This window comes from Columba livia, chromosome 32, assembly GCF_036013475.1.
Source record: "Columba livia isolate bColLiv1 breed racing homer chromosome 32, bColLiv1.pat.W.v2, whole genome shotgun sequence".
NCBI classification, from domain to species: Eukaryota; Metazoa; Chordata; class Aves; order Columbiformes; family Columbidae; genus Columba; species Columba livia.
Genome location: NC_088633.1, coordinates 515,855 through 539,079, shown reverse-complemented (window position 1 = coordinate 539,079; position 23,225 = coordinate 515,855). Strand labels below are relative to the sequence as shown.

The window sequence follows — 23,225 nt, the reverse complement described above, 5'->3', positions numbered from 1 at the left end:
CCCCAGGCCTCTTTGGGGGGTGTGGGTCACACCCACAGGACTGAGGACCCTGGGGGTGATGGGGGGGGATATTGGGGACCCTGGGGGTGGGTTGGGGGGGGTCTGTCCTGTGGGACCCTGGGGGTGATGGGAGGGGATATTGGGGACCCCAAGGATGGTTTGGGGGGGTCTGTCCTGTGGGACCCTGGGGGTGATGGAATGGGAGGGGATATTGGGGACCCTGGCGGGGGTGGGGACCCTGGGGGGGGACTGGGGACCCTGAGGGGGATGGGGGGAATTGGGGACCCTGGTGGGGGGGATGGGGGGGGTCTGTCCTGTGGGACCCTGGCGGGGCTGGGGGAGATTGGGGACCCTGTGGGAGTGGGGGGGTATTTGGACCCTGGGGGTGAGTTGGGGGGGTCTGTGTGGTGACCCCGGGCGTGGGGACAGCGGGTCGGCGACACGGCGGGTGACACGCGCAATGTCCCCGCCGAGGCGGCCGCCCGGGGCTCCTGCCCCGGCAACCGGTGACGCCCGCGCGGCGCCGCCCGCCATTGGCTGTCCCGGCCCCCCCGGGACGTGGGTGCCGGGCTGGGGGGCAGAGCGGCCGGACACCCCCGAAGCGGCATGTTGGTGCTGCTGGGGCTGGCGCTGGGCGCCCGGGGGGCAGGTGGGGCTGGGGGTGGGGACACTGGGGGGGGGGGGGGGTGGGGACCCTGGGGGGGATGGGGGGGTGGGGACCCCGAGGGTGGGTTGGGGGGGTCTGTCCTGTGGGACCCTGGAGGGGATGGGGGGGATTGGGGACCCTGGGGGGTTGGGGGGGGGGGGTCTGTCCTGTGGGACCCCGGGGGTGATGGGGGGGGATTTGGGACCCTGGGGGTGGGTTGGGGGGGGTCTGTCCTGTGGGACCCCAAGGATGGTTTGGGGGGCTCAGCTCCATGGGACTCTGGGGTCAATCTGGGGGGGCTCTTCCCTATGTGACCCCGGGGATAGTTTGGGGGGCTCAGCTCCACTGGACAACAGAGGTGGATTGGGGGGGCTCAGCTCTGTGGGGCTCCAGGGGTGGTTTAGGGGGTCCCTGCCCTGTGGAGCTTTGAGGATAATTTGGGATGGACAGAGACATGGGTGGGATGGGATGGGATGGGATGGGATGGGATGGGGTGGGATGGATGGGATGGGATGGATGGAGATGGGATGAGATGGGATGGGATGGGATGGGAGGGATGGGATGGGATGGATGGAGATGGGATGAGATGAGATGGGATGGGATGGGATGGGATGGGATGGAGAGATGAGGTTGGATGGAGGGTGAGGCTGGATGGAGGGTGAGGTTGGATGGAGGGATGGGACGGATGGGTGGACTCAGCTGGGGAAGAGATGGATGGAGGGGTGGAGAGGTGGAGATGAGATGGATGGAGGGAAGGGATGGGATGGGATGGACACAGATGGGATGGACAGAGGGATGGGATGGACGGAGGGACGTGGCCAGACAGACATGCTCAGAGTCCCCACGGGCGACGCCCCCGCCCCGCGTCCCCGCAGGCGCCTTCGTGGTGCACGTGTCCAGCTCGTGCGCGCTGGCGCCCAACGGCTCGGCGCTGGCCTTCGACTTCACCTTCCTCTTCAACAAGAACCCGCTGGTCTGCTACGACCCCGGCGCGCGGCTCTTTGTGCCCTGCGACTGGGGGCTGCTGCACCGCCACGCCGTCCACGTGGCCGCCGGGCTCAACAACGGCACGGCCTGGCTGCAGCGCGCCCAGCAGCGCAGCCGCCTGTGCCAGGACCTGCCCCCCCGGGTCTGGGGCGCCGCGGCGCTGCGGCAGAGTGAGCGCGGTGCTGCACGGGGGCTTCGCATGGGGGCGTTGCATGGGGACGTTGCATGGGGGCTTCACATGGGGGCTTCACATGGGGATGTTGCATAGGGACGTTGCATTGCATGGGGGTGTTGCATTGCATGGGGGTGTTGCATGGGGACGTTGCATGGCGACATTGCATTGCATTGGGGCATTTCATGGGGAAGTTGCATTGCATGGGGGTGTTGCATGGGGATGTTGCATGGGGACATTGCATTGCATGGGGACGCTGCATGGGGATGTTGCATTGCATGGGGACATCGCATTGCATGGGGACATTGCATGGAGACGTTGCATGGGAAGGTTGCATGGGGACATTGCATTGCATTGCATGGGGACGTTGCATTGCATGGGGACATCGCATTGCATGGGGACATTGCATGGAGACATTGCATGAGGACATTGCATTGCATGGGGATGTTGCACTGCATGGGGATGTTGCATGGGGCCATTGCACGCTCTTGTCGCATTGCACATTGCACGGGGCCATTGCACACGCTGGTCGCACGTTGCACGGGGCCATTGCACACGCTGGTCGCACGTTGCACGGGGCCATTGCACACGCTTGCTGCAGGTCACATGTTGCAGGGCGCGGGGGGGTCTCACCGGCGCTCTCCGCCCCCTCCCGCTGCAGCGCCGCCCCGAGCCCGCGTCGTCCCCTCCGGGACGGGCAACGCGCGGGCGCCCGTCCTGCTCACCTGCCACGTCTGGGGCTTCTACCCGCGCGAGGTCACCGTCACCTGGCTGCGCAACGGGGACGTCGTGGGCCCCGCCGACCCCCCGCCCATCTCCGCCGTCCCCAACGGCGACTGGACCTACCAGACGCAGGTGACGCTGCTGGCGGCCCCGGTGGCCGGGGACACCTTCACGTGCGCGGTGCAGCACGCCAGCCTGGAGCAGCCCCTCCTGGAGGACTGGGGTGAGCGGCGCCGGGGGAGGACGCCCGCCCGGACGCCTGGGTCCTCGCCACCTTGCCGCTCACCCCGCCGCGTCCCCGCAGGTCCCGGCTTGTCCCCGGGCTTGACGCTGAAAGTGGCCGCGGCCACCGTGGTGATGGCGCTGGGGCTCGGCTTGTTGGGCGCCGGCGTGTACCGCTACCGCGCCAGGCCGGCGGCGCTGGGTGAGCCCTGGGGGGGACGGGGACCGGGGGGGACGGGGACAGCGGCACGGGTGACACGGGCCCCCCTCACCGCTCCGCCCCCTCTCGCAGGTTACGCTCCCCTCCCCGGAGACAACTACCCCGCAGGTAACGGCGCGTCCCGCTCGTCCCCGTCCCCGCGGGCTGTGTCCCCTCCTGCATCCCCACTGTCCCCCCAGGCAGCACCTGAGGACCCCCCGCACCGTGACCCCCTGGCCGCGACGGCAGCGCCGTGTCACCGTCACCCTTGGGGTGACACCGCGCTGCCGACAATAAAGACGCTCTGTGGTGACGAGGGGGTTCGGTGTGGGGGAGCGCGCCGAGGGGGACGGGCTGGGGACACTCGGGGTGTGACACCGGGCACGGGGAACAAGAAACAAGGGACACCGGGAATAAGGGACACTGGGCACAGGGGACACTGGGCACAAGGGACACCATGAACAATGGACACCAGGAATAAGGGACACTGGGAACAGGGGACACTGGGCACAAGGGACACGAGGAACAATGGACACCGGGCACAGGGGACACCGGGCACAAGGGACACCAGGAATAAGGGACACTGGGAACAGGGGACACAAGAAACAAGGGACACCAGGAACAAGGGACACTGGGCACAGGGGACACTGGGTGCAGGGGACACTGGGCACAGGGGACACCAGAACAAGTGACACTGGGAACAAGGGACACTGGGCGCAGGGGACACTGGGCACAAGGGACACAAGAAACAAGGGACACCGGGAACAAGGGACACCGGGAATTGGGGGGTCGGGGGTCTCGGCCCCTGAGGAGGGGTCCGGGGCGCTGGGGGCGGGGCTGCCCCATGGGGGTCCCGGCCCGAGGGTCCCGGGGGGGCGGGGCCGCCAGGGGGTCCCGGGGTCCCCGCTCCCCGTCCCTGTCCCCGCCCCCGCGCTGCCACCGGCGCTTTCGCTTTCGCTTCCAACCTGCGGAGCCGGGATCTGCCTGGCGCTTGGTGACGTCAGGCACCGATCGGGCGGCCATTGGCGAGCGGGCGGCGGCGGCGCCAATGGCGGAGAGGGGCGGGGCCGGAGCCGGGGCTCGGGGCGGGGCTTTGCGGCGGGTCCCCTGCGCAGCGGAGCGGGAGCGGAGCGGAGCGGAGCCGCGCAGCCATGGGGCCGGGACGGGCGCCGCTTCTGCGGCTGCTGCTGCTGCTGGGGGTCCTGGGCGGAGCGGCGAGCGGTGAGCGCGGGGCCCCGGGACCCCCTGGACCCCCCTGGATCCCCCTTTCCTGGGCACCGGGACCCCCTGGACCCCTCTGGGCCTTCTACCAGGGCACCGGAACTCCATGGACCTTTTGCCTTGGGCACCGGGACCCCTTGAAACCCCCTTCCCAGGGCACCGGGACCCCCTGGACCCCCCTGGGCCCCCATGGACCCTCTTTCCCTGGGCACGGGGGCCCCCTGGACAGTTTGCCCTGGGCACCGGGACGCCCTGGAACCCCCTTCCCTGGGCACCGGGCCCCCCTGGGCCCCCTTGGGCCCTCCTGGACCCTTTGCCTTGGGTACCGGGACCCCTTGGGCCCTCCTGGGCCCCTTGCCCTGGGCACTGGAACCCCCTGGACCCCCCTGGACCCCCTTGGGCCCTCTGCCTTGGGCACCGGAACCTCCTGGACCCCCCTTCCCAGGGCACTGGGACCCCCTGGATCCACCTTCCTGGGCAACTCGGGTCCCTCAACCACTTCTGGGCTTCCGTTCCTGGACCCAGGACACAACTCGCCCCCCCAGTATCCCCCACCAGTCACATCCCCCCTGACGCTGCCCCGCACCCCGATCTGTTCCCCGGGACCCCCACCCACCCTCGCTTGCTGTCCCTGCACCTTCACCCCTGTCTCACTGCGCCCCTGTCCCCACAGGGCCCCACTCCCTGCGCTACTTTGATGTTGCGGTGTCGGAGCCCAGCCTGGGGGTGCCTGAGTTCATGTATGTGGGGTACGTGGACGGGAACCCCATCGTGCACTACGACAGTGGCACCAGGAGGGCGGTGTCCCGGGCGGACTGGATGGCGGCCAACCTGGACGAGCAGTACTGGAACAGAGAGACCCAGATCGCACTGGATGATCAGCAGATTTACCGCGTGAGCCTGGAAACTGCGCGGGGCTACTACAACCAGAGCAGGGGTGAGTGTGGGCTGGGGGGGGCTCCGTGGGGCTGGGTGGGGGCTCCGTGGGACGGGAGAGTTTCTGACCCCCCGACACCCTGCCCTGGCCAGCGCCGTCCCGTCCCTGCTGCTCTCACTGGCAGGGACCCCACCCGAGGGGTCCCCGCTGCCCGGGCCCCTTCCCAGGGCTGGATCCCCATCCCAGAGCCGGGGGGGCTTCTGGATCCCCCAGCCCAGCACATCCCCCCACCAGCACCCATCACCCGTGTCCCAGGACTGGGGGGCTCCTGGGTCCCCAGTCCCAGCCCCTCCCGTCCCACAGCTCCTGGATCCCCAGTCCCAGCCCCTCCTGTCCCCCCGGCTCCTGGGTCCCCAGTCCCAGCCCCTCCTGTCCCCACAGCTCCTGGGTCCCCAGTCCCAGCCCCTCCTGTCCCCCCAGCTCCTGGGTCCCCAGTCCCAGCCCCTCCTGTCCCACAGCTCCTGGGTCCCCAGTCCCAGCCCCTCCTGTCCCCCCAGCTCCTGGGTCCCCAGTCCCAGCCCCTCCTGTCCCACAGCTCCTGGGTCCCCAGCCCCTCCTGTCCTGGGTGCCGTGGGGCCGGTGCAGCCCCACTGTGCCCCGCGTGCAGGGCTCTGTGTCACAGCTCCGTGGGGCAGCCCGGGTGCTGTGGGCCCGACCCCCCGGCCTCACGCAGGGCTGGGTGGGGGCGCTACCAGGGGTCTGTGCCCCCCTGAACGTCCCCCTGTCCCTGGTCGTGTTTCAGGGGTTCACACCGTGCAGCGCATGATCGGCTGTGACCTCCTGGAGGACGGCAGCACCAGGGGGTATTGGCAGTACGCCTACGACGGGAAGGATTACATCTCCTTGGACTTGGACACCATGACGTTCACCGCGGCGGACGTGGCGGCACAGAACACCAAGAGGAAGTGGGAGAAGGACGGGACTGTCGCTGAGCAGCAGAAGCACTACCTGGAGAACACCTGCATCGAGTGGCTGCGGAGATACGTGAGCTACGGGCACAATGTGCTGGAGCGGAAAGGTGAGTGACGCCGGGGACACCGGGGACACCGGGGATGGGCGCGTGTGCCGGCCCTCACCGCTGCCCTTCCCAGAGCCGCCCACGGTGCGGGTGTCGGCGTCGGAGGCGCACGACGGGATCCTGACCCTGCGCTGCCGCGCGTTCGGCTTCTACCCGCGGCCCATCGGCGTCAGCTGGCTCAAGGACGGCGAGGTCAGGGACCAGGACACCGAGTGGGGCGGCATCGTGCCCAACAGCGACGGCACCTACTACACCTGGGCGGCCATCGAGGCGCGGCCGGAGGACCGGGACAGGTACCAGTGCCGCGTGGATCACGCCAGCCTGCCCAAGCCGCAGCTGTTCGCGAGCGGTGAGTCCCGGGGGCGCGGGGGGCGCGGGGGGCGCGGGGCTGGGTGGGTTCGGTTCCCCTCCTCACATCCGTGCCCTCCCCAGAGCCGGAGTCCAGCCTGGTCACCATCTTGGTGGCCGTGGCCGCCGCCATCCTGCTTGTCATCGCCGTGGTCGCCGGAGTCGCCGTCTGGCGGTACCGCTCAGGTAAAGCGGGGCCGGCGAGGGCGCGGGAGGCCGGGCACTCGGTGACCCCCCCGCGCCCGCGGTGGGTGCCGACACCTCTTTGTCTCCTTAGGGAAGAAGCAGAAGGGCTACGGCGTGGCGCCCAGTGAGTACCGGGGGCACATCCGGCTCCGTTCGCTGCCCAGCGCCGGGCGGGCTCGCGGCTGCGCGTTGTGCCCGCTGTCGCTGTCCCCCCGGTGCTGGTGGCGCCTGTGGGGGGCTGCAGCGTGGCCGTGGCTCCCGGCGCCGGCGCTCACGGCTCTTTCTCTCTGCAGGTGTGGACGGGGGGTCCGGCGGCTCCAACAGCTCCAACAGCTCAGCCCCAGGTGCGGGGCGGGACGGGGGTGGACGGGGCGGCCCCGGCTCTCCCTGCTCCCCGGGACCCCGAGCAGAGGGACGTGGGGCTGCGGGAGGGGACACAGGGCTGGGGACGGGGAGGTGGCCCTGGGTGACACGGGGCTGGGGACGCCGGGGCTGGGGACGTGGGGCTGCGGGAGGGGACACGGGGACGGGGACACGGGGCTGGGGACGGGGAGGTGGCCCTGGGTGACACGGGGCTGGGGACGGGGATGCCGGGCTGGGGACATGGGGCTGTGGGAGGGGACACGGGGATGGGGACATGGGACTGGGGATGGGGACACAGGGCTGGGGACGGGGAGGTGGCCCTGGGTGACACGGGGCTGGGGACGCCGGGGCTGGGGACGTGGGGCTGCGGGAGGGGACACGGGGACGGGGACACGGGGCTGGGGACGGGGAGGTGGCCCTGGGTGACGCGCTCTGTTCCTCTGTCCCCGCAGTGCTCAGCGCCTGAGCACCGGACGCACGGCTGGATGCGGCCCCTGCCGCGGGGCCAGCGGGAGGAGGTGGCCACTGGTCCCACCGCGCTGGTTCCGCCGCAATAGTCCTGGTGCACCGGTCCCACCGCGCTGGTCCCACTGCAACGATCCCACCGCGCTGGTCCCACCGCGCTGCCCCCGGCCGCGCTGGCGGCTCCTCTGGCCGGGGGTTCCCTGCCCTGTTCACACCTGCGATCGCTTGCGGCTCTTTCGATTGGGGGTTATAACCCGTTTCTTTGGTGTGATTTGGTTTCCTGGCTACTCAATAAACGCTGCTCCGCACGCAGCGTCCGGCTGCGCCTCCGCTCCCGGCGCCGGTTTGATGCGCACCGGCGCTGGCTGGGTGCGCGCCGGCACTGGTTTGGTGAGCACCAGGACTTATTTGATGTGCACCGGTGCTGGTTTGGTGCGTGTGGGGCCCGTTGGGTGTGCGCCAGACCCCCCACCCTGGACCCCCAGACCCCACCCTGGACCCCAGCCTGGCCCCCCACCCATACCCCCCCCCGCACCCCCAGGGACCCCCAGACACCCAGCGTACAAACAAGAGGGTTTATTTCCATCTGTCACCCCTCGGTGTCCCCACCCTGGTTTGGGGTGTCCCCTTCCTTGGTGTCCCCACCCCTGCTCCTTGTGTCCCTGTCCTAGACACCATTGTCCCCATCCCCGCTGTGTGTCCCCATCCCCACTGTGTGTCCCCATCCCTGTCCCCGGTGTCCCCATCCATGTCCCCAGTGTCTCCATCTCAACTCTCAGTGTCCCCATCCATGTCCCCATCTCTGTCCTTGGTGTCCCCATCTCTGTCCTTGGTGTCCCCATCCATGTCCCCAGTGTCCCCATCTCTGTCCTTGGTGTCCCCATCCACGTCCCCAGTGTCTCCATCCCAACTCTCAGTGTCCCCATCTCTGTCCTTGGTGTCCCCATCTCTGTCCTTGGTGTCCCCATCCCTGTCCCCAGCGTCCCCATCCCTGTCCCCGGCGTCCCCATCCCTGTCCCCAGTGTCCCCATCCCTGTCCCCAGCGTCCCCATCCACATCCCCAGTGTCTCCATCCCAACTCTCAGTGTCCCCATCTCTGTCCCCGGTGTCCCCATCCATGTCCCCAGTGTCCCCATCCCTGTCCCCATCCACATCCCCAGTGTCTCCATCCCCACTCTCAGTGTCCCCATCCATGTCCCCGGTGTCCCCATCCATGTCCCTCGGTGTCCCTTGGTGTCCCCCGCCGTCCCCCAGCAGCTGCCGGTAGTGGGGGCGCAGGAGCTCGCCGGGGGACCCCAAGTGCTGCAGCCGCCCCCCGGCCAGCAGGGCCACCCGCTGCGCCCGCGCGGCCAGCGCCGCCCGCCCCGTCACCAGCAGCACCGCGCGCCCCGCGCCCAGCAGCGCCCGCTCCACCTGCGGGACACGGGGACACCGTGGGGACACCGTGGGGACGTGGGGGGGATACAGGGACTTGGGGACATGGGGGCAAGGACACAGGGACCCAGGGACTTGGGGACATGGGGACCCAGGGGACACGGGACCCAGGGACTTGGGGACATGGGACCCAGGGACTTGGGGACATTAGGTGGGGGGACTCAGGACCCAGGGACTTGGGGACACGGGACCCGGGGACCTGGGGTGGGGGGACCAAGGGGACATGGGGTTTGGGGACCAAGGGGACCCAGGGGACATGGGACCCAGGGACTTGGGGACATGGGACCCAGGGACTTGGGGACATGGGGTGTGGGGACCAAGGGGACAGGGGGTTTGGGGACCAAGGGGACCCAGGGGACATGGGACCCAGGGACTTGGGGACATTAGGTAGGGGGACCCAGGGACTTGGGGACATGGGGTGTGGGGAACAAGGCGACCCAGGGGACATGGGGGCAGGGACCCGGGGACAGGGACCCAGGGACTTGGGGACATGGGGCGGGGGGACCCAGGGGACATGGGACCCAGGGACTTGGGGACATGCGACCCAGGGACTTGGGGACATTAGGTGGGGGGACCCAGGGACTTGGGGACATGGGGTGTGGGGACCAAGGGGACCCAGGGGACACGGGACCCAGGGACTTGGGGACATTAGGTGGGGGGACCCAGGACCCAGGGACTTGGGGACATGGGGTGTGGGGACCCAGGGGACCCAGGGGACCCAGGGGACATGGGACCCAGGGACTTGGGGACATTAGGTGGGGGGACCCAGGGACTTGGGGACATGGGGTGTGGGGACCAAGGGGACCCAGGGGACATGGGGGCAGGGACCCGGGACCCAGGGACTTGGGGACACGGGACCCGGGGACCTGGGGTGGGGGGACCAAAGGGACATGGGGTTTGGGGACCAAGGGGACCCAGGGGACACGGGACCCAGGGACTTGGGGACATGGCGTGTGGGGACCAAGGCAACCCAGGGGACCCAGGGGACATGGGACCCAGGGACTTGGGGACACGGGGCGGGCGGACCAAGGGGACCCAGGGGACATGGGACCCAGGGACTTGGGGACATGGGGCAGGGGGACCCAGGGGACACAGGACCTGGGGACATGGGGTTTGGGGACCAAGGGGACCCAGGGGACACGGGACCCAGGGACTTGGGGACATGGGGTGGGGGGACCAAGGCAACCCAGGGGACACGGGGGCAGGGACACAGGGGACCCAGGGGACACGGGACCCATGGACTTGGGGACACGGGGTGGGCGGACCAAGGGGACCCAGGGGACATGGGACCCAGGGACTTGGGGACATGGGGTTTGAGAACCAAGGGGACACAGGACCCAGGGACTTGGGGACATGGGGAGTGGGGACCAAGGGCACCGGGGGCTGTTGGGAGAGGACCCCAGGGAACATGGGGCCCAAGGGGCCAGCAGCCCTGGGGACGAAGGGGCCACCGGGGGCCATGGGGCCGAGGGGACGCGGGTGTCACCTCCCACCTGCGCGCAGCTGTCGGCGTCCAGCGCGCTGGTGGGCTCGTCGAGGAGCAGGACGCGCGGGTCCCGCACCAGCGCGCGGGCGATGGCCACGGCCTGCCGCTGGCCCCCGGACAGCCGCCCGCCCAGCTCGCCCACCGCTGCGGACATGGGACACGGGTGGGGACATGGGGACACGGGTGGGGACATGGGGACATGTGTGGGGACATGGGGACACGGGGGCCAGCATGGGGACACGGGGACACAGGGACATGGGGACACACAGGGGGACATGGGGACAGGGGGGTCAGCGTGGGGACATGGAGACACATGTGGGGACATGGGGACACGTGGGGACATGGGGACACAGGGACGGGGGGGTCAGCGTGGGGACATGGGGACACAGGGACATGGGGACACATGTGGGGACATGGGGACACAGGGACATGGGGACACATGTGGGGACATGGGGACACATGTGGCGACATGGGGACACGGGGACACACATGGGGACATGGGGACACGTGTGGGGACGGGGGACATGGGGACACGAGGACATGGGGACACACGTGGGGACATGGGGAGAGGGGGACATGGGGGTCAGCGTGGGGACATAGGGACACGCATGGGGACATGGGGACACGGGGGTCAGCGTGGGGAAACGGGGACATGGGGACACGTGGGGACATCGGGGTCAGCATGGGGGACATGGGGACACAGGGACGGGGGGGTCAGCGTGGGGACATGGGGACACAGGGACATGGGGACACATGTGGGGACATGGGGACACAGGGACATGGGGACACATGTGGGGACATGGGGACACATGTGGCGACATGGGGACACGGGGACACACATGGGGACATGGGGACACACGTGGGGACATGGGGAGAGGGGGACATGGGGGTCAGCGTGGGGACATAGGGACACGCATGGGGACATGGGGACACGGGGGTCAGCGTGGGGAAACGGGGACATGGGGACACGTGGGGACATCGGGGTCAGCATGGGGGACATGGGGACACAGGGACACAGGGGTCAGCGTGGGGTCATGGGGGTCAGCGTGGGGACATGGGAACACACATGGGGACACGGGGACGCATGTGGGGACACAAGTGGGGACACACGTGGGGACACAGGGACAACGATGGGGACACGGGGACAACAATGGGGACACACGTGGGGTCATGGAGACAACCATGGGGACACGTGGGGACACGGGGACAACGACGGGGACACCAACCGGTGTCGTAGCCGCGGGGCAGGCGGGCGATGAAGCCGTGGGCGCCGGCGCAGCGCGCGGCCGATGTCACCTGCGCCCGGTCCCACGTCCCCGAGCCGTAGGCGATGTTGTCGTGGAGCGAGCGGGAGAAGAGCACGGGCTCCTGCGGCACCGCGGCCACCTGCGGCGAGGGACGGTGGGGACACGGCGGGGACACGGGGGGGACATGAGGGGGACATGGTGGGGACATGGCAAGGGACATGGTGGGGATGTGGCGGATGTGATGGGGACACGGTGGGGACACGGGGGGGACATGGATGTGATGGGGACACGGTGGGGACATGGATGTGATGGGGACACGGTGGGAACATGGCAAGGGACATGGTGGGGACACGGTGGATGTGATGGGTACACGATGGGGACATGATGGGGGACGTGGTGGAGATGTGATGGGGACACGGTGGGGACATGGTGGATGTGATGGGGACATGATGGGGACATGGCGGATGTGATGGGGACACGATGGGGACATGGCAAGGGACATGGTGGGGACACGGTGGATGTGATGGGGACACGATGGGGACATGACGGGGGACGTGGTGGAGATGTGATGGGGACATGGTGGGGACATGGTGGATGTGATGGGGACATGATGGGGACATGGGGGACATGATGGGGACATGGCAAAGGACATGGTGGGGACATGGTGGATGTGACGGGGACACGATGGGGACATGATGGGGGACGTGGTGGAGATGTGATGGGGACACGGTGGGGACATGGCAAGGGACATGGTGGGGACACGGTGGATGTGATGGGGACACGGTGGGGACATGATGGGGGACACGGTGGGGATGTGATGGGGACACAATGGGGACACGGTGGATGTGATGGGGACGTGGCGGATGTGATGGTGGTTTGGGGACCCATTGGGGACACTTGAGTGATGTTGGGGTGGTTTGGGGACCCGTTAGGTGACGTTGGGGTGGTGTTGGGGACCCATTGGGGACACTTGGGTGATGACACAGGGGTGGTGTTGGGGACCAATTGGGGATAGCGGGTGACACGGGGGTGGTGTTGGGGACCCATTGGGTGATGTTGGGTGGTTTGGGGACCCATTGGGGACACTTGGGTGACGTTGGGGTGGTTTGGGGACCCATTGGTGCCAGTGGGTGACCCAGGGGTGGTGTTGGGGACCCATTGGGGACACTTGGGTGATGACACAGGGGTGGTGTTGGGGACCCATTGGGGACAGCGGGTGACCCGGGGGTGTCACCTGTTGGCGCAGGTAGCGGTGCCGGTATGCGGGGAGGGGGTGCCCGTCCAGCAGCACCCGCCCGCGCGCCGGGGGGTGCAGGTTGAGCACCAGGGACACCAGGGTGCTCTTCCCCGCCCCCGCCGGGGCCACCACGGCCAGCGACTCCCCCGGGCGCAGCTCCAGGGACACGCCCTGGGGACACAGGTGACACCACGGACCCTCCCACCATGGCCCCATTGCACCCACCCTGTCCCCATTGTGTCCCCATGTCCCCATCACCCCCACCATGTCCCCATCCCCTCCTCACCATGTGGCCATGCTCCCCCACCATGTCCCCATTGTGTCCCCATGTCCCCATCACCCCCACCATGTCCCCATCCCCTCCTCACCATGTGGCCATGCTCCCCCACTATGTCCCCATGTCCCCATCACCCCCACCATGTGTCCATGCTCCCTCCCCATGTCCCCATTGTGTCCCCATGTCCCCATCCCCTCCCCACCATGTGTCCATGCTCCCTCCCCATGTCCCCATTGTGTTTCCATGTCCCCACCCTGTCCCCATTGTGTCCCCATCACCCCCACCATGTCCCCATCCCCTCCTCACCATGTGTCCATGCTCCCCCACTATGTCCCCATTGTGTCCCCATGTCCCCATCCCCTCCCCACCATGTGTCCATGCTCCCTCCCCATGTCCCCATTGTGTCCCCATGTCCCCACCCTGTCCCCATTGTTCCCACCATGTCCCCATTGATGTCTCCATGTCCCCACCGTGTCCCCATTGTCCCCTCTGTGTCCCCATCCTCTCCCCACCATGTGTCCATGCTCCCCTACCATGTCCCCATTGCATCCTCATGGTCCCCCACCATGTCCCTGTGCCCTCCTCCCATGTCCCCACCATGTCCCCATGCTCCCCCACCACGTCCCCACCGTGTCCCCATCCCTGTCCCCGCGCCCACCTTGAGGACGGGCTCCTGTTGCTCGGGGTAGGAGAACCAGACGTCCTCGAGGCGCAGGTGGCCCCGCAGGCCGTGGGGTGACAGTGTCCCCTCGGGTGTCACCTGCTTCTCCTGCTCCAGGAACTCCAGAACCTTCTGCGAGGAGCCCACGGCCTTGGCCATGTTGGGGTAATAGTGGAACAGGACCTGGGGACACCAGGGGACACGGGGACCGGGCGTGGGGACAGTGCTGGGACAGCGTGGGGACACAGGGAAGGTCATGGGGACACAGAGGGGACACGGGGACACGGGGACACGAGCATGGTGACACAAGGGAGGTCGTGGTGACACAAGGGAGGTCGTGGGGACACGAGCATGGGGACAACACGGAGGACGTGGGGACACAGGGGAGGTGATGGGGACACGAGCATGGGGACAACACGGAGGACGTGGGGACACAAGGGAGGTCATGGGGACACGGGTGGCCATGGGGACACGAGGGGCCACGGGGACAATGGGGACACGACGGTGTCACCTCCACGGCCTCGGTGAACTGCATCTGGTAGATGAGGAAGGTGACGAGGTCCCCGGCGCTGATTGTCCCCAAGGCCACCAGCCGTGCCCCATAGCACAGGAGCCCCAGCTTCAGGGCGAGGGCTGAGAACTGGGGACACCAGAGGGGACACCGCTGGGGACACGGGTGTCCCCGTCCCCCCCTCGCTGACGTCACCTCTCCATGGGGACAACAGCCCTGCTCTGACACCTCCCCGTGCCACCGTGTTCCCCCCATGTCCCAGAGATGCCACATCCCCCATGTCACCGAGCCCCTGAGGTCCCCACGTCACATCCCCCAGCCCCGTGCCACCTTGTCCACATGTCCCCCAGCCCCATGTCCCCATGTCCCCCAGCCCCATGTCCCCCAGCCCCATGTCCCCTCATCCCCATGTCCCCCATCCCCATGTCACCACATCCCCATGTCCCCCTCCCCACGTCCCCATGTCCCCATCCCCATGTCCCTATGTCCCCCATCCCCATATCCCCATGTCCCCCATCCCCAAGTCCCCCAGCCCCATGTCCCCATGTCCCCCATCCCCATGTCCCTCAGCCCCATGTCCCCATGTCCCCCATCCCCATGTCCCACATCCCCATGTCCCACATCCCCATGTCCCCCATCCCCATGCCACCACATCCCCAGGTCCCCATGTCCCCATCCCCACGTCCCTATGTCCCCCATCCCCATATCCCCATGTCCCCCATCCCCATGTCCCCCATCCCCATGTCCCTATCCCCATGTCCCTCAGCCCCATGTCCCCATGTCCCACATCCCCATGTCCCACATCCCCATGTCCCCCATCCCCGTGCCACCACATCCCCATGTCCCCCATCCCCAGGTCCCCATGTCCCCACGTCCCCCATCCCCATTCCACCACATCCCCATGTCCCCATGTCCCCATCCCCATTCCACCACATCCCCATGTCCCCATGTCCCCATCCCCATGTCCCCCATCCCCAGGTCCCCATGTCCCCCATCCCCGTGTCCCCATCCCCACATCCCCATGTCCCCATGTCCCCATCCCCATGTCCCCCATCCCCAGGTCCCCATCCCCATATCCCCATGTCCCCACGTCCCCCATCCCCATTCCACCACATCCCCATGTCCCCATGTCCCCCATCCCCAGGTCCCCATGTCCCCATGTCCATGTCCCCATCCCCATATCCCCACGTCCCCCATCCCCATTCCACCACAGCCCCATGTCCCCATGTCCCCGCCACGTGTCCCCGTCCCCTACCCCGCCGGCCCAGCGCGCGACGGCGGTGGCGGCGGCGTCCTTGCTCTCCAGGTGCAGGAGCTGCCGCAGGAGCCGCCGGTGCCGCTCGGCCGCCGCGGCCTCGTGGGCGAAGCTGCGCACCGTGCCCATGGCCACCAGCGTCTCCATGGCCACCACGGCCACCGCGGCCTGCGCCGCCTGCACCTGCTGCGCCAGCCCCTGCGGACAGTGGGGACAGTGAGGGGACGGTGGGGACACAGAGGGGACAGGAGGTGCAGGGAGGGGACAGTGGGCACATGGAGGGGACAGTGGGCATGGGGAGGGGACAATGGGGGTGTGGAAGGCACTGGGGACAATGGGCACATGGAGGGGACAACGGGCATCTGGAGGGGACAATGGGCATCTGGAGGGGACAATGGGCATGGGGAGGGGACAATGGGCACGGGGAGGGGACAATGGGCACATGGAGGGGACAATGGGCATGGGGAGGGGACAATGGGCATCTGGAGGGGACAATGGGCACGGGGAGGGAACAATGGGCACATGGAGGGGACAATGGGCATGGGGAAGGGACAATGGGCACATGGAGGGGACAGTGGGCACATGGAGGGGACAAGGGGTGCAGGGAGGGGACAGGGACACATGGAGGGGACGATGGGCACATGGAAGGGACAATGGGCACATGGAGGGGACAATGGGCATGCGGAGGGGACAAGGGGTGCAGGGAGGGGACAGGGACACATGGAGGGGACGATGGGCACATGGAGGGGACAAGGGGTGCAGGGAGGTGCCAAGGGCCCCATGTCCCCCCCCTGTCCCCCCGCCATTGTCCCCATTACCTGCTGCACCTTGCCGACCGCCCAGGGCAGCAGCAGCAGCACCGGCAGCGCCAGGAGGGTGACAACAGCCAGCGCGGGTGACAACCACGCCATGGTGGCCACCACACCCACAGCCCTGGCCAGGTACCACAGCAACAGGCTGAGCGTCCCGGCCACGGCGGCGTGGGCGGCCTCCACGTCCCCCGTCACCCGCGCCGTCACCACGCCGCTCCCCGTCAGCCGCAGGGCGCACAGGTCGTGCCGCAACACCGCGCCGAACACCCGGCGCTGGAGGCGCCCCAACACCCGCCTCAAGGTCCCGGTGTAGGTGACGTCGCAGGCGAACTCGGTGACGGCGCTGCGGTTGTAGCGGGGGGGGGGTTAGTATGGGGATATATGTGTCACCCGCCCCGGTTCCGGGTGACACCCCCGGTGTCACCGTCTCACCTGCCGAGCCCCAGCAGCACCATTGGCCACGCGGCAACCGTGTCCTCGGTGGCCACCCAGTCGGTGACACGGCCCGTGAAGTAGGGGACGGCCACCTCACCTGTGGGGACATGGGGGGGACATGTGGTGGGACACCGAGGGGACAGTGGGGACACTGAGGGGACAATGGGGACATAGAGGGGATGGTGGGAACAGTGGGGACACTGAGGGGACAATGGGGACATAGAGGGGACAGTGGGGACATAGAGGGGATGGTGGGGACAGTGGGGACACTGAGGGGACAGTGGGGGCGGTGGGGACAGTGGGGACACCGAGGGGACGGGGGGACATAGAGGGGACAATGGGGACATAGAGGGGACAATGGGGGACCCCAGTGTGGGGTGGGTCCCTGTCCCCTGTGTCCCAATAGGGGCCGGTGGCCCAAATGGGGGTGTCAAATCTCGGGGTGACCCCCATTGGGTGCTGCCCCCCCCCCCCCCCCCCAAAATGGGTGCTGCCCCCCCAGTTAGGTGTTGCCTTCCCCAATTGGGTGCTGCCCCCCCCAACTTGGTGCTGCCCCCCCCCCCCCAAGCTGGGTGCTCCCCCCACTAAGAGCATCCCCCCAGATGCTGTGTCCCCAAGTGGGTGCTGCCCCCCCCCAAAATGGGTGCTGCCCCCCACATTGGGTGCTGCCCCCCCCCACTGGGTGCTGCCCCCGTACCGAGCACCGAAGCCGCCATCAGCGCCGCCACCACGGCGCAGCGGCCGCGCTCGGGGCTCAGCAGCGACAACAGGCGGCGCGCGGGACCCGCGCCCATCTTGTCACCCGGTGTCACCCGGTGTCACTTGGTGTCACCCAGTTCTGCTCCCGGTGTCACCCGGTGTCACCCGCTGTCACTCAGTTCTGCTCCCGCTGTCACCCGGTGTCACCCGGTTCTGCTCCCCGTGTCACCCGGTTCTGCTCCCGTTGTCACCCGGTTCTGCTCCCAGTGTGATCCGGTCTAGTCCCGGTGTGCTCTGGTGTGAGCCAGTGTGCTCCGGTTCTGCTCCCGGTGTCAGCTGGTGTCACCCGGTGTCACCCGCTGGGACCTGGTTCTGCTCAGGGTGTCACCCGGTGTCACCCGGTGTGCTCCGGTTCTGCTCCTGCTGTCACCCGGTGTCACACGGTGGCACCCGGTTCTGCTCCCGGTGTTACTCAGTGTCACCCGGTGTGCTCCGGTTCTGCTCCCGGTGTCACTCAGTGTCACCCGGTGTCATCCAGTTCTGCTCCCAGTGTCACCCAGTGTCACCTGGTGTGCTCTGGTTCTGCTCCCGGGTGTCACCCGGTTCTGCTCCCGTTGTCACCCGGTTCTGCTCCCAGTGTGATCCGGTCTAGTCCCGGTGTGCTCTGGTGTGAGCCAGTGTGCTCCGGTTCTGCTCCCGGTGTCAGCTGGTGTCACCCGGTGTCACCCGCTGGGACCTGGTTCTGCTCAGGGTGTCACCCGGTGTCACCCGGTGTGCTCCGGTTCTGCTCCTGCTGTCACCCGGTGTCACACGGTGGCACCCGGTTCTGCTCCCGGTGTTACTCAGTGTCACCCGGTGTGCTCCGGTTCTGCTCCCGGTGTCACTCAGTGTCACCCGGTGTCATCCAGTTCTGCTCCCAGTGTCACCCAGTGTCACCTGGTGTGCTCTGGTTCTGCTCCCGGTGTCACCCGGTTCTGCTCCCAGTGTGATCTGGTCTAGTCCCGGTGTGCTCTGGTGTCACCCAATGTGCCGCGGTTCTGCTCCCGATGTCACCCGGTGTCACCCGGTTCTGCTCCCAGTGTGCCCGGTGCGCTCCTGGTGTGCTCCGGTCTAGTCCCGGTGTTACCCGGTGTCACCTGGTTCTGCTCCCAGTGTGATCTGGTCTAGTCCCGGTGTGCTCCGGTGTCACCCGGCGTGCTCCGGTTCTGCTCCCGATGTGCCCAATCCAGTCCCGGTCCTGGTCCCAGTGTCACCCGGTGTGATTGATCCGGTCCCACTGTGCTCCAGTCCAGTCTCGGTCCTGGTCCTGGGGCGGCTGATCCGGTCCCGTTGTGCTCCGGTTCCGGTCACGTTGTGCTCCGGAGTGACTTGGTGTGATTGATCCAGTCCCGTTGTGCTCCGAAGTGACTCGGGGTGATTGATCCAGTCCCGTTGTGCTCCGAAGTGACTCGGGGCGATTGATCCGGCCCCGTTGTGTTCCGGTGCCGGTCCCGTTGTGCTCCGGAGTGACTCGGTGTGATTGATCCAGTCCCGTTGTGCTCCGGTTCCAGTCCCGTTGTGCTCCGGTGCCGGTCCCGTTGTGTTCCGGAGTGACTCGGGGCGATTGATCCGGTCCCGTTGTGCTCCGGTTCCGGTCCCGTTCCGGGGGGGGGGTCCGTTCCCTTCTCCCCCCTCCCCGTTCGGTTCGTTCCCGGCAACCGCCGCCGCTTCTCGGAAAGTGAAACCCGGGCACCGGGGGGGCGGGACCGGGGGCGGGACCGGGGGGGACCGGGGGCGGGACCAGGAGGGACCGGGGGCGGGACCGGGGCGGGACCGGGAACGGGAGGGACCGGAACGGGGGGGATCGGGACCGGGGGGGATCGGGACCGGGGGGAACCGGGACCGGAAGGGATCGGGACGTTCACCGGGCACAACCGGGGACCCCCTGGTCCCCGCCCGGGACAGGGAGGGAGCGGAACAGGTGGGCGGTGCTGATTGGCCGAGGCGGTGGCGTCATCAGTTGCCGGGCAGATGGAGCTGGAGCAGTTTGGTACGGGGAGGAGGCGGGACGGGAGGGTGGGCGCGGTCAGTGCGGAGGGGCGTGGTCAGTGGGGAGGGGCGTGGTCAGTGGGGAGGGGCCGATAAAGTGAGCAATGTGCAGCCCCAGGGCACTGGTTGTACTGGGAGGTACTGGGTGGGACTGGGGCTGGACTGGGAGCGCTGGGCTGGGCTCTGGGGGGCTGAGACTGGACTGGGAGCACTGGTGGTTACTGGTGAGCACCCCAGGGTGCTGGGCGGTACCATGGGAGACACACGGGGGGTGCACTGGGAGCACTGGTGGTTACTGGTGAGCACCCCAGGGTGCTGGGTGGTACCATGGGAGACACACGGGGGGTGCACTGGGAGCACTGGTGGTTACTGGTGGGCACCCCAGGGTGCTGGGCGGTACCATGGGAGACACACGGGGGGTGCACTGGGAGCACTGGTGGTTACTGGTGGGCACCCCAGGGTGCTGGGGGGGGCTCACTGGCCACTGTGGCCACCACACGATCCCATCACCGTGGCCACCATATGGGCCTTTCGCTGCGGCCACCGTGGCCACCACATGATCCCATCACCGCGGCCACCATGTGGGCCTGTCACCGTGGCCACCACGGCCACCACACGGGCCATTCATTGGCCACCGTGGCCACCACATGAGCCCGTCACCATGGCCACCACGTGGGCCCTTCACTGGCCACCATGGCCACCACACGATCCCATCACCGTGGCCACCATGTGATAATGTCACCAGGGCCACTACAGGGACCCATCACCGTGGCCACCATGCGGGCCCTTCACTGGCCACCGTGGCCACCACATGAGCCTGTCACCGCGGCCACCATGTGGGCCTGTCACTGTGGCCACTGTGGCCACCGTGGCCACCACACGGGCCCTTCACTGGCCACTGCGGCCACCACATGATCCCATCACCGCGGCCACCACGCACACCAACCCATTTCCCCGCACCCATTCAGCTTTATTAATCACAGCCCCTCGCCCGCGGTGGCCGCGCCGCGCCGGCGCCGCAGCAGTCGGCTGTAGATCCCGCGGCGCCGCCGCAGCTCGTCCGGCGTCCCCTCCTCCGCCACGGCGCCGCGCCGCAGCACCACGACGCGGTCGGCCGCCTCCAGCATCCGCGGGCAGTGGGTGATGAGCAGCACCGTGGGGGCTCCGCATTCCCGCACCCAGCGCCGCAGCTGCGGGAGATGCCGGAGCCGTCAGCGCCTGCGGCGGTGCCGAAACGGACCCCCCCCCCGCCGCTTTCTGCCACCATTGTGGCACGTCCCGGCGCTCACCGCTGCCGCGCCGTCGCCGGCCAGGGCGCTGGTGGGCTCGTCGAGGATGAGGACGGCGGGGCGGCGAAGGAGCGCCCGGGCGATGGAGACGCGCTGCTTCTCGCCCGCCGAAAGCTGCACCCCTTGGTCCCCCAGGTCTGAGGAAGCGGTGACGGGGGTCACCGGGGGGGACGTGGGGATGTGGCGATGGGGACATGGGGATGGGGGACGTGGGGACATGGGGTTGGGGGACATGGGGATGGGGACATGGGGACGGGGGACATGGGGGACGTGCGGATGGGGTGGCATGGGGACACGGGGACGTGGGGATGGGTCGACGTGGGGTTGGGGGACATGGGGATGTGGTGGCTTGGGGACATGGGGGACGTGGGGATGTGGGGATGGGGACATGGGGATATGGTGGCGTGGGGATGGGGGACATGGGGACATGGGGATGTGGGACGTGAGGATGGGGGACATGGGGATGGGGGACATGGGGATGTGGTGGCTTGGGGACATGGGGACATGGGGATGGGGACATGGGGGACGTGGGGATGGGGACATGGGGGACGTGGGGATGGGGACATGGGGATGTGGTGGCTTGGGGACATGGGGACATGGGGACATGGGGATGGGGACATGGGGACATGGGGGACGTGGGGATGGGGACATGGGGATGGGGGACATAGGGATGCGGTGGCTTGGGGACATGGGGACATGAGGATGGGGACATGGGGATGTGGTGGCTTGGGGATGGGGACATGGGGATGTGGGACATGGGGATGGGGTGGGATGGGGGACATGGGGACATGGGGATATGGTGGCTTGGGCCCCCCCCCCGGCACCCACCGGTGTCGAAGCCGCGCTCCAGCGCCGAGATGAAGCCGAGGGCACCGGCGGTGGCGGCGGCCGCCGTCACCTCCTTGTCCCCGCATCCCTCCAGCCCGAAGGTGATGTTGTCGCGCACGGTGCCGGAGAACAGCACGGGCTCCTGTGGCACCAGCACCACCTGCGGCACCGCGTATGGGGATGGGATGGATGGGATGGATGGGGTGGGATGGGGTGGATGGGATGGGATGGATGGGATGGGATGGGGTGGATGGGATGGGATGGGATGGGATGGATGGGGTGGGATGGATGGGATGGGATGGGATGGGATGGGATGGATGGGATGGGATGGATGGGATGGGATGGGGTGGATGGGATGGGATGGGATGGGATGGATGGGGTGGGATGGATGGGATGGGATGGGATGGGATGGGATGGGATGGGATGGATGGGATGGGATGGATGGGATGGGATGGGGTGGATGGGATGGGATGGGGTGGATGGGATGGGATGGGATGGGATGGGATGGGATGGGATGGGATGGGATGGGATGGATGGGGTAGATGGGATGGGATGGGGTGGATGGGATGGGATGGGATGGGATGGGATGGGATGGGATGGGATGGGATGGGATGGGATGGGATGGAGATGGAGTGGGATGGGATGGATGGGATGAAATGGGGTGGGATGGGATAGTATGGTATGGTAGGGTGCCGGTATGGTATGGCATGGCATGGCATGGCATGGCATGGCATGGCATGGCATGGGTGGGATGGGATGGTAATAGTATGGTATGGCATGGCATGGCATAGGATGGGATGGGATAGTATAGTATGGTATGGTACAGTATGGCATGGCATGGCATGGCATGGGATGGCATGGGATGGGATAGTATAGTATGGTATGGTATGGTACAGAATGGCGTGGGATGGTATGGCATGGGATGGGATGGGATGGGATGGGATGGGATAGTATGGTGCCGGTATGGCTTAGTATGGCATGGCATGGCATGGCATGGCATGGCATGGCATGGCATGGCATGGCATGGCATGGCATGGGATGGCATGGGATGGCATGGGATGGCATGGCATGGCATGGGATGGTATGGCATGGCATGGGATGGCATGGGATGGCATGGGATGGCATGGGATGGTATGGCATGGCATGGGATGGCATGGGATGGCATGGGATGGCCCACCTGGCGGTGCAGGTAGCCGTGCTGGTACTCGCGGAGCGGCGCCCCGTCCAGCAGCACCTCCCCCGCATCCGGCTCATAGAGCCGCGCCAGCAGCGCCGCGCACGTGCTCTTCCCGCTGCCATTGAGCCCGGCCAGCGCCGTCACCTCGCCGGGGCGCAGCTCAAAGGACACATCCTGCCGCGGCGCGGTGACGCGGTGACGGGGCGCCCATAGACGCCCCATTGTACCCCCCGGAGCCCCCCGAGCCCACCTGCAGCACCGGGCGCTCGGGGCGCGCCGGGAAGGCGAAGGAGACGCGGCGGAAGGCGACGTGGCCGCGCAGCGTGGCCGGGGCGCGGGGGGCCGCCGGCGTCGCCCGTGGG

At 67.9% G+C, this 23,225-nt stretch overlaps 4 protein-coding genes across 6 annotated transcripts; 2 read left to right on the top strand and 2 right to left on the bottom strand.

Annotated features, from left to right (window-relative positions):
- Positions 1-402: 402 nt before the first annotated feature.
- On the top strand, positions 403-3,262 carry LOC135576871 (HLA class II histocompatibility antigen, DM beta chain-like). Its single transcript, XM_065044147.1, has 6 exons — positions 403-649; positions 1,522-1,803; positions 2,467-2,751; positions 2,833-2,952; positions 3,043-3,078; positions 3,150-3,262. Exons 1-6 carry the CDS (start codon positions 607-609, stop codon positions 3,158-3,160), a joined length of 777 nt encoding a protein of 258 aa, XP_064900219.1. The 5' UTR covers positions 403-606; the 3' UTR covers positions 3,161-3,262.
- A 736-nt stretch (positions 3,263-3,998) lies between these two features.
- LOC102084942 (class I histocompatibility antigen, F10 alpha chain) lies at positions 3,999-7,894 on the top strand. The gene is made up of 8 exons (XM_065044129.1): positions 3,999-4,170; positions 4,844-5,107; positions 5,850-6,125; positions 6,199-6,474; positions 6,558-6,659; positions 6,751-6,783; positions 6,953-7,003; positions 7,475-7,894. The coding sequence occupies exons 1-8, from the start codon at positions 4,101-4,103 to the stop codon at positions 7,486-7,488; spliced, it is 1,086 nt and encodes a 361-aa protein (XP_064900201.1). The 5' UTR covers positions 3,999-4,100; the 3' UTR covers positions 7,489-7,894.
- Positions 7,895-8,048: 154 nt separating this feature from the next.
- On the bottom strand, positions 8,049-19,496 carry TAP1 (transporter 1, ATP binding cassette subfamily B member). 3 transcript variants are annotated; one of them, XM_065044089.1, is made up of 11 exons: positions 18,057-19,320; positions 17,540-17,665; positions 16,840-16,939; positions 16,414-16,750; positions 15,596-15,793; positions 14,341-14,469; positions 13,827-14,012; positions 12,889-13,062; positions 11,634-11,793; positions 10,415-10,551; positions 8,049-8,900 (listed from the first exon to the last, which is right to left on the bottom strand). In XM_065044089.1, the coding sequence occupies exons 2-11, from the start codon at positions 17,634-17,636 to the stop codon at positions 8,256-8,258; spliced, it is 2,163 nt and encodes a 720-aa protein (XP_064900161.1). In that variant the 5' UTR covers positions 17,637-17,665; positions 18,057-19,320; the 3' UTR covers positions 8,049-8,255. The 3 variants fall into 3 exon arrangements, with proteins under 3 accessions (XP_064900161.1, XP_064900160.1, XP_064900162.1); XM_065044088.1 differs by having other exon boundaries at positions 17,540-18,107; positions 18,300-19,319; XM_065044090.1 differs by lacking the exon at positions 12,889-13,062 and having other exon boundaries at positions 17,540-19,496.
- A 1,022-nt stretch (positions 19,497-20,518) lies between these two features.
- LOC135576858 (antigen peptide transporter 2-like) lies at positions 20,519-23,224 on the bottom strand (the record flags this gene model as incomplete). Its single annotated transcript, XM_065044047.1, has 5 exons — positions 20,519-20,759; positions 20,859-20,995; positions 21,687-21,846; positions 22,864-23,037; positions 23,114-23,224. Coding segments are annotated over 5 exons (795 nt in total), but the record flags the coding sequence as incomplete, so codon positions are not given.
- Position 23,225: the final 1 nt, after the last annotated feature.

Excerpts from the sequence above, each read along its gene's own strand:
- LOC135576871 (XM_065044147.1), top strand. The coding sequence starts at position 607 with ATGTTGGTGCTGCTGGGGCTGGCGCTGGGCGCCCGGGGGGCAG. Across the intron at positions 1,804-2,466 it reads CGCCGCGGCGCTGCGGCAGA|CGCCGCCCCGAGCCCGCGTC; the intron begins GTGAGCGCGGTG and ends CTCCCGCTGCAG. Across the intron at positions 2,953-3,042 it reads CGCCAGGCCGGCGGCGCTGG|GTTACGCTCCCCTCCCCGGA; the intron begins GTGAGCCCTGGG and ends CCCCTCTCGCAG.
- LOC102084942 (XM_065044129.1), top strand. The coding sequence starts at position 4,101 with ATGGGGCCGGGACGGGCGCCGCTTCTGCGGCTGCTGCTGCTGCTGGGG. Across the intron at positions 4,171-4,843 it reads CCTGGGCGGAGCGGCGAGCG|GGCCCCACTCCCTGCGCTAC; the intron begins GTGAGCGCGGGG and ends CTGTCCCCACAG. Across the intron at positions 5,108-5,849 it reads CTACTACAACCAGAGCAGGG|GGGTTCACACCGTGCAGCGC; the intron begins GTGAGTGTGGGC and ends GTCGTGTTTCAG.
- TAP1 (XM_065044089.1), bottom strand. The coding sequence starts at position 17,636 with ATGGGCGCGGGTCCCGCGCGCCGCCTGTTGTCGCTGCTGAGCCCCGAG. Across the intron at positions 13,063-13,826 it reads AACAGGAGCCCGTCCTCAAG|GGCGTGTCCCTGGAGCTGCG; the intron begins GTGGGCGCGGGG and ends CTGTGTCCCCAG. Across the intron at positions 10,552-11,633 it reads GCCCCGCGGCTACGACACCG|CGGTGGGCGAGCTGGGCGGG; the intron begins GTTGGTGTCCCC and ends CCATGTCCGCAG.